Source organism: Schistocerca cancellata, chromosome 4 (genome assembly GCF_023864275.1).
Source record: "Schistocerca cancellata isolate TAMUIC-IGC-003103 chromosome 4, iqSchCanc2.1, whole genome shotgun sequence".
In the NCBI taxonomy this organism is placed as follows: Eukaryota; Metazoa; Arthropoda; class Insecta; order Orthoptera; family Acrididae; genus Schistocerca; species Schistocerca cancellata.
The window spans coordinates 682,900,798-682,913,654 of record NC_064629.1 but is presented as its reverse complement, the minus strand read 5'-3'; the positions used below and the strand labels follow the sequence as shown (position 1 = coordinate 682,913,654).

At 44.7% G+C, this 12,857-nt stretch overlaps 1 protein-coding gene across 2 annotated transcripts in view; it reads right to left on the bottom strand.

Annotated features, from left to right (window-relative positions):
- LOC126184717 (L-threonine ammonia-lyase) overlaps nucleotides 1-12,857 on the bottom strand; it is a 205,740-nt gene that overhangs the window by 130,051 nt on the left and 62,832 nt on the right. The window contains exon 2 of one of the 2 annotated variants that reach the window (XM_049927241.1): nucleotides 4,515-4,654. The exons of the other annotated variant lie outside the window; for it this stretch is intronic. Within the exon in view, the coding sequence (XP_049783198.1) occupies nucleotides 4,515-4,556 (42 nt within the window). The 5' untranslated portion in view covers nucleotides 4,557-4,654. The remainder of the gene's footprint in view (nucleotides 1-4,514; nucleotides 4,655-12,857) is intronic. 2 annotated transcript variants of the gene reach the window in all.

Below are 12,857 nucleotides of genomic sequence, written 5' to 3'. Positions count from 1 at the left end.
TAAACATCCGAATTGATTAAAGGTACGTTTCCGGACTTGGTTTCCTAATCAAAATATTGTGTACCCACTCCCCGCTACAAGTCCTAGACCTTTGCAATAGTATTTTCCGGATAGCCTGTGCACCCGGATCGGACACGCGCTACGTTGCATATATGCTGCAGCAACGCAGCCAAACAGAAACTTTTAGATCGCCACTTATATTCTTTTTTTGTTCTGTGTAAGTGTTCGCAATCCAACATAGCATGCCAGCGTGGCCTCAAAATTGCATATCTGACCTAAAGTGGATATCGCCGCTTCTATTGCCGATTATGGTTATGTGTTTTACATGTGTCGCCACTGCTTGTATCCTTTATATTTGAAGGTTCAAATGAAATATGTACGTACCTATGTCAATGTGGCGTGCAAAAATGAAAAATTACTTAAATCCACTCTAATATGAAAGATAAAATTGTGTCTGAAATGTAAGTACAAAGCCAGCTTAGACTTAAAAAACAAATGATTTGATGGTTGTATAGCAAAGCAGTAATTGTCAAATCTTAAGGAGTTCGCGAATGGCTAATGGGTAGAACGATTGTCGGTAAATAAATTCAAAGTTCTGTGATTTTCTCACCGTGGCCATTTCCCGAGACGTGTGTGGAAGGAAATAATATGTCGCTCCACTCTCTGGAACGTACGCTCTCTTCTAGTTGGGTCTTCTCTATCTCTTCCATTAATCTAGCCTGAGAAGAGTCCCAAACTCATGAGCAATACCCAAGAATCAAACGAATAACTGCTTTATAAGTCACTTCTTTCGTGGATAAATTATATTTCCTTGAGATTCTCCCAACGAATCTCAGCATGGTATCTGATTTTCCTACAATTTGTTTTATGTGGTCATTCCATTCTAGATCGCTCCGGATAGCTATTCCCAGGTATTTTACTTTAGTTATTGCTTCCAGTTTCATTATGATGTAGCTGCCAAATTTGTCGTTATTGAGTGATGCACAGTAATCGTGCTACGAATCGCGTTAGCGATGATGTAGCAAAATCATGTCACGATCACTATATACGACTCTTAACGCTCGCTTATACTTTACCATATGGATAAAAAGAGGATGTGACTACAGTGCACATTTGCGCAGCTTTGTATTGGGCGCGGAAACGAGGAAGGTTTGTATCGTTACAAAGCACCTTGTTCTGGGCGCTTCCTTGCCTTCACGAATTGGCATTCCGGGCCCTGGCAGATCAGTCAGCGTCCTTGCTGTTCCCGTTACGGCTGCCGTGGACGCCCAGTTGTCCTTTCTTTCCTTTTCTCCGCAACTGACATATCCTGACGCAACACACTATAAAGCACACTCAGCCACAATCAGTAGCAACGATAAGCAACTCGGCTGCGATTTGCTGTTCGACTTTTCTCTGAAACGCTCTTTTCATTCATGTATGTGGACGCACTCCGGTAATTAAAATGAAGTGTTCAGCATTTATTGACGCAGAAAGCGTTTAAAAGGAACATTATCAGTTCACTTGGTTGTATGATCATTTGATGAAAACTGTTCTGCAAAAGTTAAACACATGAGATTAAGGCTTTCGTTATATCCTCTCGTAACTGAGGTGGTACATCGGTACCAGTCTATTATTCACCTAGTCCATTGGTTCCCAAACCTTCTGAGGCCATTACACCTGAGTGTAATCAGATATTAGAGAGTACCCTCCCCCCAAGCACCCCCCCCCCCCACAGTCATCAACATTAGCGTATAATTAAACTTTAGAATTAAAAAAGATTTTATTTGAAAAATTTAATTGTTAAAATGATCAAAGATAAATTATATTTAGTTTTGGCCGATTTTTATTAAACCACTATCTAATGAGTCAATGAGACTGCTGGTACCCCTTGCTTGTAACAATCCTTTTTTATAGAATAAGTTCTCAGTGCATCGCGTGTGCTGTCAAAAACTCCTACTTAGAAAATAAAGCTAACTATTCACATTTAGGGTAGACATTTGGTACAAAACACGATTCCTCTGCACCACACCTCTCCCTAGCGACACTAGTTTCACCCATAGCCTGTAACCTCATTTAAAATGCCTGCTCGTCATCACCGATTTCGTCCAGATTTATGGTATATTCAGTGCTTAGCCAGAAATGAAAGTAACAGAAGTGAAAGCCTCAGATGGCTAAGCATTTAGAAAAACTAACATTTTTGGAGCGGTTCTGGCGAGGCATGAGCCACTTACATTAGCGTAGCTTCCAAGCAGGGGAAAGAGTACTGAACGACAATTTAAGGGTCATGGGGACTAGTCCCCATAGGGATATTTCTTTTAATTTTTACTTTAATTGCTCTACAGAGTCAAAAAATGTTAATTTTTATAAACGCCTGGCCATCTGGGGCTCACTCCTCATTTACTTTCATTTCTGGCTAAATCCTGCATATGCAAGGTATGAAACGGAAAGGCAAAGGAAAATTTGGATTGCAAATAAATTGCCGGGAACGGATTGTACAATTTTTTAAAAATCCTTTCTTGTAAAGTAATTTGCAGAGTCCTTGTGGACCTTGAAAGACAATCCTTTCTTGGGACTTATTTTCCCTAATCCCAGATTTCCCTTTGCCTTCCCATTTCATGCTGTTTATGAAAATCTGATTAACGCAATGTATTCAGCGATGTTTCGGTTTATTTGCTGTGCAAGTAACGTAAAAATTGAAAATAAAAGAAAATGTTTCGAGGGAGAGACATGACCCCACCATCCTCTGATTACAGTTCTCTGCTCTTTCCACTATGGTATCCGCTGCATGGAAGCTACGCTAACAGAAATGGCTCACGTCTCACTCGATCATCGCCAAAAATGATATTTTTTTCCAAACCCTTTCCCATCTGGTGCTTTTCCCTCCGCTACTTTTAATTCTGGCCAAGCCATGCATTTACCATAAATCTGGACGAAATCAGTGATGTCATGTATGTGTCACACTTCTTGTAAGTTAAAATTTGTACACTATACTATAGTTGATTGCTGGACTGCTTACTCCTGAAATGGCAGAAATTCGACGACTTCAGGCTACCAATGCTTTGCGTCTGGTCACTGCCTTAATAATAATAATAATAATAATAATATCATGTAGACACTACAGCAGTGAACCAGACATTACATATTTATTGTTGTGTTGTGCTGTTAATTAGTTTGTGTATGTGTAACGAAGTGAATAATGAAGCAGTGTCTGGTCCAATGCGGTAACTATCTACAGTTCGGAGAAGGCGTTTTCATTTCACATTTGTGCATATGTCACGTATAAATGGTTCAAATGGCTCTGAGCACTATGGGACTTAACTTCTGAGGTCATCAGTCCCCTAGAACTTAGAACTACTTAAACCTAACTAACCTAAGACATCACACACATCCATGCCCGAAGCAGGATTCGAACCTGCGACCGTAGCGGTCGCGCGGTTCCAGACTGTAGCGCCTAGAACCGCTCGGCCACTCCGGCCGGCTATGTCACGTATATGTCTCAGTTTTACTGGGACAGATGCATGGTACAAAGTATGTGATTAGTGCGTGGAGTATGTGAGAAAAATGATGTTCATATATTCGGTTCACAAGTTGCAACTTCCTCCATATACTGTCACACACTAATATTATTGTTTTAAAAATATGAAATTATTGGTATAACCATGTAATCATTATTAAGGCCTTGTGAAATAGTGATAATAATAATAATGAGATTTTAAAAATAATTTAGTGGCTGGCTCTGAGCATTATGGGACTCAACTGCTGTGGTCATCAGTCCCCTAGAACTTAGAACTACTTAAACCTAACTAACCTAAGGACATCACACACACCCATGCCCGAGGCAGGATTCGAACCTGCGACCGTAGCAGCAGCGCGGCTCCGGACTGGAGCGCCTAGAACCGCACGGCCACCGCGGCCGGCAATAATGTAGTAACTTGACCGAAAGACAATCGGACCCTTCTGTTTTTACCCTCAGAACTTTTTTCATTTTGCTACGAAGAGGGTAATTACACCCAGGTTGGGAATCATTGGGCAAGTCGGATGAGGGAAACCGCCAAAAAACCACATCCAGGCCGACTGGCATTGTTTATCCGCCGCACGATGGGCCAATTCGCTTCAAATCGTTCTCGCGAAATACTGCCTAGATGGCACTGGTGCATACTTGTCCAGTGCTGGAGAGGTATTCTAGTTACGAATAAGTAGTGTGATACGTGCCGTCATAGCTGCGGGTAACGATGAATTGGACGACACATTTTTCGGATATTGTTTGTGTGGCCTGTTTAATATATGACTTCCATCCTACACAATTGTCAGGATAAAAAAAGAGATGATTAGCACTCCAGTAGGTATTTCTTTGACACTTTTAACCGGTATAGTGACCTATATAGACTTACGGCTAAACTACTACCGATATTCTCCAAAATAGTTGGCGACAAAATTTCCTCTGCATGGCTCCACTTTTGTAAATGGCTCTCCTGCTACTTTAATAGTACCGTTAACGAGCGCAAATGTATTTTTGTATAGGATTTTATAACCTTTTTTGTATTATGTCCAGGTTTTGAAGCGAGTTGACCCATTGTGCGTCGGGCGGATTCGATCCGGGCGCGCCTCAGCTCCCCGAATCCAGGAAGCAGCGTGCTAACACGTACGGCTATCCGGGCGGCTGTTATCTGCACTAAGAACAAACAGAAAAATTTCATTATCAAAACGAAGGTGATTCATATTTATTCGATTAAGACATTCCTTCTTTGTTTTCCCTGTTGATGCTCTGTAAATTCCTTGAAGATCTGAAATCTTCTTGCCTGTTCCTTTTTCAGCTCTGAATGTCTCACTTTCCAGATGTGATACTGTGAACATGTTCTTCAGCAAACTGTCATAATTTGAAGTAATGCCTTGTTTCTCTAATGCTATTAGTACAGATTGTGTTTTAAGTGAATTAAAAGTTTCAAAAAATCTATGAATCCCAAGGAAAGCGGTAATTCGTAGCTGCTGATTGCTTCTACAATTTTGCTCACGACTTGTGTGTGATCGAAAGCCAGTTTATTAATATTCTTCATTAAAATCCAATGTTTTTCAATGCGTTGATGGTCAAAATTTAGTCCCAAATACGCCTCGCAAGATGACCACAACGAGGAAATTGGAGAAATTCGAGCCGGCCGCTGTGACCGAGCCGGCCGCAGGTCAGAATCCTGCTTCGGACATGGATGTGTGTGATGTCCTTAGGCTAGTTAGGTTTAAGTAGTACTAAGTCTAGGGGACTAGTGACCTCAGATGTTAAGTCCCATAGTGCTTAGAGCCATTTGAAGTAATTGAGAAATTCGAGCTAAGACAAAAGCTTACCGACAATAATCCCCACGCGCCAATTTCGAATGGAACAGGGAAGAGGAGGAACAATTAGTGGTACCAGAAATACCCTCCAACACACACTGTCAGGTGGCTTTTTGTACACTCCTGGAAATGGAAAAAAGAACACATTGACACCGGTGTGTCAGAGCCACCATACTTGCTCCGGACACTGCGAGAGGGCTGTACAAGCAATGATCACACGCACGGCACAGCGGACACACCAGGAACCGCGGTGTTGGCCGTCGAATGGCGCTAGCTGCGCAGCATTTGTGCACCGCCGCCGTCAGTGTCAGCCAGTTTGCCGTGGCATACGGAGCTCCATCGCAGTCTTTAACACTGGTAGCATGCCGCGACAGCGTGGACGTGAACCGTATGTGCAGTTGACGGACTTTGAGCGAGGGCGTATAGTGGGCATGCGGGAGGCCGGGTGGACGTACCGCCGAATTGCTCAACACGTGGGGCGTGAGGTCTCCACAGTACATCGATGTTGTCGCCAGTGGTCGGCGGAAGGTGCACGTGCCCGTCGACCTGGGACCGGACCGCAGCGACGCACGGATGCACGCCAAGACCGTAGGATCCTACGCAGTGCCGTAGGGGACCGCACCGCCACTTCCCAGCAAATTAGGGACACTGTTGCTCCTGGGGTATCGGCGAGGACCATTCGCAACCGTCTCCATGAAGCTGGGCTACGATCCCGCACACCGTTAGGCCGTCTTCCGCTCACGCCCCAACATCGTGCAGCCCGCCTCCAGTGGTGTCGCGACAGGCGTGAATGGAGGGACGAATGGAGACGTGTCGTCTTCAGCGATGAGAGTCGCTTCTGCCTTGGTGCCAATGATGGTCGTATGCGTGTTTGGCGCCGTGCAGGTGAGCGCCACAATCAGGACTGCATACGACCGAGGCACACAGGGCCAACACCCGGCATCATGGTGTGGGGAGCGATCTCCTACACTGGCCGTACACCACTGCTGATCGTCGAGGGGACACTGAATAGTGCACGGTACATCCAAACCGTCATCGAACCCATCGTTCTACCATTCCTAGACCGGCAAGGGAACTTGCTGTTCCAACAGGACAATGCACGTCCGCATGTATCCCGTGCCACCCAACGTGCTCTAGAAGGTGTAAGTCAACTACCCTGGCCAGCAAGATCTCCGGATCTGTCCCCCATTGAGCATGTTTGGGACTGGATGAAGCGTCGTCTCACGCGGTCTGCACGTCCAGCACGAACGCTGGTCCAACTGAGGCGCCAGGTGGAAATGGCATGGCAAGCCGTTCCACAGGACTACATCCAGCATCTCTACGATCGTCTCCATGGGAGAATAGCAGCCTGCATTGCTGCGAAAGGTGGATATACACTGTACTAGTGCCGACATTGTGCATGCTCTGTTGCCTGTGTCTATGTGCCTGTGGTTCTGTCAGTGTGATCATGTGATGTATCTGACCCCAGGAATGTGCCAATAAGGTTTCCCCTTCCTGGGACAATGAATTCACGGTGTTCTTATTTCAATTTCCAGGAGTGTATATTGATGCAGATGTAGATGTAGGAAACTGAGTAGTTAGGCGACGTCATCTTACTGTTCAAATTTTTAGAAAACTCGACGTTTCGATCCCTCAGTTGTAATCTTCTGCAGGATTGCTGTGATGTCCTTGGGTGGTCGAAAAGCCCTGTTGCGTCCACTTATAAAAAGGCTGTTTTCCCGCGCATTTTCGGACAAGTGGAGTTACTAAGTAAAAGTCTTCAGGCTGCCATTGATGGACGTCGTCTTGGGTAAACGCTGATAGCAGATAGTGAAAGAGAGCGGAATGTTATGTCGAGGTTGCTTCCTGACAATTGTTTATACTCTTTGCGCAACTCGGCAGGGTATTTACTTCTTTGATGACGTGTAGCCTCGAAGCCGTGATCTTAGTCAAAATTGCACTCATTCTTAGGGACATCAACTGCTTCCCAGACTTTCATTCAGTAAATATTATTTCCTTTCGTAAGACTAGTAAGTTACTAAACTTTTAATCCTGATCACATTCTTCTTGGTGTCATCCCAGTTTCACCTACATGTACTTTACAACAACCACATGTCACTTCATAGATAGACTCCCGCAGTGTGAGGTGATCAATCACGTACTTTTTAGGCTGTAAAAACTCTTATTTTCTGTTGACTGAATAATTTAGTCCTCAAAAACTTTAACCTTACAGAATGAGGGGGAGATTCCCCATTCTTCTTGTTTGAACTGTTATTACCGCTTTGTTTTGAAGGTCCTGTTCATGGAAAATTCATTGTAGCCGTTACTCACCAGTGTTTCCCTTAAAAAATAAATTTCTGATGGCAAGCTCTTATTTTCACTGATACAGAATGCACGGGCAGACAGGGTATTCAGAATTGCTTGCTTCTTGGTTGGGTGGTGACTCGAAGCGGCGCATAAATGACTGTTTGCGTTGGTAGGCTTCCTACAAACTCTCCTAAGAACTTTAAGGTTTGCCAGTGACACTGTAACGCAGAAACAGACGGCAACGGACTTAGAATCTCTTGAAGAGTTTCTGAATGTATGAGAAGCAACGATTTTACCAAGGAGTGAAGGCATTACATCTAATGCTCGCAACATTAATTGGTTCCTAGAACAGGGAGAAAGACACAACGAGGAATCGATACCATGTGTTGTTGTCGTCGCAACTATGCTTACACAGTAGTAGATATAACCCATAACCAGTATAATCAGAACTACTTTCAAATGCCCCAAGTACGACTCACCTAGGGACACACCTACAATAAGTTGCAGTGTAACAACCGATGCCCTGTGCATATGCTAGCTGTACCAATGAGCAGTGTTTCTTATACAACACGCCACATTTGTTGTCATCGTGAGGAACTGTAATTAACCCAGCGTGGCGCCCGCTTGTAAGCTTTGCCCTCAGTCCATAATTGATAAGGAAATATAGTCACTCGGGAACCAACCTCACACCACCATGATAAAACAAATGTTAATATCCGAACACGTGGCCGGAGAGTTCCTTGAACACAACAACCTCAGACCAGATTATATGTCACGAAACATCGCTGACTAGAACCTTCTTACATAATTGGTTCGGCTCTCTCACAAGTTCAAGTACTTGGCAAGCGGGGACAGCCAAATTCACAGTCTTAGGATGCACATAAGCTGTGAGCAAAATAGAATATACCAATTCAGTTAACCAAGTTTCTGAGCGAACTGCATCTCTTCTCAAACTTGTTACCTCCTCGAAATTCATTTACTACTGAACAAATGGAGCGAAGTTTCGCTGCTAATACCCTGGTCTAATACATCCGCAGCGCATCGCACTCTGTATGAGAGCCAGGACAGCTGATGACAAAATGCACTTTGTGAGCCCCAACGCTACCAATACTTCAGATTACCAGTGACACTACAGTATCCAGTCCCTCTTCGTAGTACAATGGCAATCTTTGTGTTTTCACATTCTAGTCACTTGCCAAACTGTGTTCCTTCCCTGTAAGAAGAAACTTCCTGTTCGGTCTCCACACAGGACCAGCTAGCATGCTTCTTCGCCGAAACCTCCTCGGCTTCCACCAGGCTCACAACCAATGATCGTCTCTACGGGGCTCAACTGAAACGCGCCAATCGCAATTTAAACAACCATACCTTTTATAACCACAGCTGGTGACAAAGACCGTGATGCCTATCGGCACAGCGTAGCCCTGGCCTGAAGGCATTGCCCGAATTCTCTCAATTCTCTACACCCAACATTCACCCGTGATAAAATACGACACGCATGTCACTGGACTCGCATTCGGAACGACGACGGTTCAAATCTCCATCCGGCCATACAGATTTACACTACTGGCCATTAAAATTGCTACATCAAGAAGAAATGCAGATGATAAACGGGTATTCATTGGAGAAACATATTATACTAGAAATGACAAGTGATTACATTTTCACGCAATTTCGGTGAATAGATCCTGAGAAATCAGTACCCAGAACAACCACCTCTGGCCGTAATAACGGCCTTGATACGCCTGGGCATTGAGTCAAACAGAGCTTGGAAGGCGTGTACAGATACATCTACCCATGCAGCTTCAACACGATACCACAGTTCATCAAGAGTAGTGACTGGCGTATTGTGACGAGCCAGATGCTCGGCCACCATTGACCAGATGTTTTCAGTTGGTGAGAGAACAGGAGAATGTGCTGGCCAGGGCAGCAGTCGAACATTTTCTGTATCCAGAAAGGTCAGTACAGGACCAGCAACATGCGGTCGTGCATTATCCTGCTGAAATGTAGGGTTTCACAGGTATCGATTGAAGGATAGAGCTACGGGTCGTAACACATGTGAAATGTAACGTGCAGTGTTCAATGTGCCGTCAATGCGAACAAGAGGTGACCGAGACGTGTAACCAGTGGCACCCCGTCCTTCAAGCCGGGTGATACGCGAGTATGGCGATGACGAATACTCGCTTCCAATGTGCGTTCACCGCAATGTCGCCAAACACGGATGCGTCCATCATGATGCTGTAAACAGAATCTGGATTTATCCGAAAATATGACGTTTTGCCATTCGTGCACCCAGGTTCGTCGTTGAGTACACCATCGCAGACGCTCCTGTCTGTGAAGCAGCGTCAAGGGTAACCGCAGCCATAGTCTCCGAGCTGATACTCCATGCTGCTGCAAACGTCGTCGAACTGTTTGTGCAGATGGTTGTTGTCTTGCAAACGTCCCCATCTGTTGTCTCAGGGATCGAGACGTGGCTGCACAATCCGTTACAGCCATGCGGATAAGATGCCTGTCATCTCGACTGCTAGTGATACGAGGCCGTTGGGATCCAGCACGGTGTTCCGTATTACCCTCCTGAACTCACCGACTCCATATTCTGCTAACAGCCATTGGACCTCGACCATCGCGAGCAGCAATGTCGCGATACGATAAACCGCAATCGCGATAGGCTACAATCCGACCTTTATCAAAATCGGAAACGTGATGGTATCCATTTCTCCTTCTTACACGAGGCATCACAGCAACGTTTCACCAGGCAACGCCGGTCAATTGCTGTTTGTGTATGAGAAATCGGTTGGGAACGTTCCTCATGTCAGCAAGTTGGAGGTGTCGCCACCGGCGCCAACCTTGTGTGAATGTTCTGCAAAGCTAATCATTTGCATATCACAGCATCTTCTTCCTGTCGGTTAAATTTCGCGTCTGTAGCACGTCATCTTCGTGGTGTAGCAATTTTAATGGCCAGTAGTGTAGTTTTCCGTGTTTTCCATAAATCGCTTAAGGCAAATGCCGGGATAGTTCCTTTGAAAGGGCACAGACGATTTCCTTCCCCGCCCTTTTCTAACCTACGTTTACGTTCAGTCTCTAGTGGCCTCGTTGTCGGTGGGACGTTAAACACTAATCTTCCTTCCTTACGTACGACACGCTTGTGGTAGTAGAGCATCCGACAACCCCATCCGATGAACCTCAGCCTGTCAAGGGTCGCAGAGTTTAGCGGAACACGTGAACAAGGCTGCACCGCGCCACAGGAGCCTCAGTCTAGCATTTCATATTCTGCTAACAGTCATTGGATCTCGACCAACGCGAGCAGCAATGTCGCGATACGATGAACTGCAGTCATCGCGATAGTTTCATGTGCTGATCACGTGACAACGAAAATCTCAGGTCAATGCTGTTGTTTAGCAGTCAGTCTTTTTTTTAGTCTTAACACATTCAGCCTAGACGGTTGCATATATTGACTCACCACGCTCTCTACAGTACCTATAATTAGATGTTAGTTTCTCACAATATAGTTACCTAACAGGTACCATGAACTGCACGGTGTTATAGTCTAGACTAGACAGCGGGATCTACCGTGGTCGCTTCCCTATTGGAGTCACGTTCATCGTCCATAAAATCTGACCATGACCAAATACGATGGTGTACCTAGTCTTGCCCATCCTATGTGCATCTGTCACTCATGCTGAAACCTTAACGGGTGGTCTGATTATGCTGCATAAGAGACTATTCCTTTCGTTGAGGTGCTAGGAGCACTACGTCTAACATGAGTGCCTCTGCTTACACAGTTCTTAATCAGTGCTGTAAACTCTACCGGTTAGAATGCGCCTTTCACTTATTGCATTACATATTATGCTAGTTCTTTGAATTCTTTGTAATCAGTTACCTTCTCAAGTGAGTAGGTATGGAACAACAGTAATCAGAAATTCCTGTATTTTGTGAAAAATCCAGGTGCAACTTTCAGCAATGGATAATGATAACGTTGTGAAACAGCAGAAATGCCTACCTGGTGATGAAGTAGTGCCTCTGAGCGCTGCACGACCAACCCGTGGCTATAGCGGTTTCTTGAACCGTTAACAAGCAATCTCGCGCAGGTGCTTTTGTCTCAGCATTAAGCACCGTTGCACTTCTCACTTTTTCTGAGGGTAACGCGAAAAACCGTCAGATGACTGACAGTGCCGTCGCATGTACTTTTCGTCTGCCAGTGTATTAAGCCTATTTATGACAACCCTTACAAATCGCGGTGCTGCAGTGGTTCAGAAAGTAGGAGTCACATTTTGGAGGAGTATCACCGAAATTCCCATACGTCCATACAGGTGAAGGTCTTCCACGGCTTCCCTAAATCGCTTAAGGTGAATACCCGAGTCCTTTGGGGAAAAAAAAACGATTCCGCATCCGTTTTTAATTGAGCTAGTGCTCTGTCTCCTTTGATAGCTGTGTCGATATGACGTTGTACTCCAATGGCCCTTTCTTGCTTCCTTCCTTCCAATGAACTAACATCGCAAACAGGAATCCATTTACGTTGCACTGTTCCCCAAATAACTGCTGTTCTTATTTTCCTCAGAACAATTTTCAGTAATGAAAATATATGCAGCGATGTATTTTGAGTCGTTTATCGCTCAGGCTCTATTGTATGAAATGTATTAAGTTGTTTGACTTCGAGCTACTAAGTGGTAAACGTACAATTTGCATGAACTGTCTCCTTCTTATTTGTTGGATCTGGTATTCTTCGACTTTCAACTTATTAGAGGTCGTGCATCTTTACTTTTTAGTTAACTGTTTCAGGCAAGTATTCTAACTTATGTGAGTCTCTAAATTTCCACATAAGCACCACAAATGGCTATCTTATTAAACTCTGCCTTCTCTTGACAACTATTTTCCCTTTACTATCCTATTTAAAACTCCTTCATCCCGCTAGCCGGCCGGTGTGGCCGAACGGTTCTAGGCGCTACACTCTGGAACCGCGCGACCGCTAAGGTCGCAGGTTCGAATCCTGCCTCGGGCATGACTGTGTGTGATGTCCTTAGGTTTGTTAGGTTTAAGTAGTTCAAAGTTCTAGGGGACTGATGACCTCAGAAGTTAAGTCCCATAGTGCTCAGAGCCATTTGAACCATTTTTCATCCCGCTATTTTCCTGTGCATGTTCTTTTCGAATTCGTCTGTGACAACATGTTTGAGCTCCTCTCCCGAGGCCTTAATTAGCGATATTATGTTTGCAAAGTTTAACATCCATTAATTCGTCTTTAGACAGCCTTCTCGGCCGAGGTCACCGCA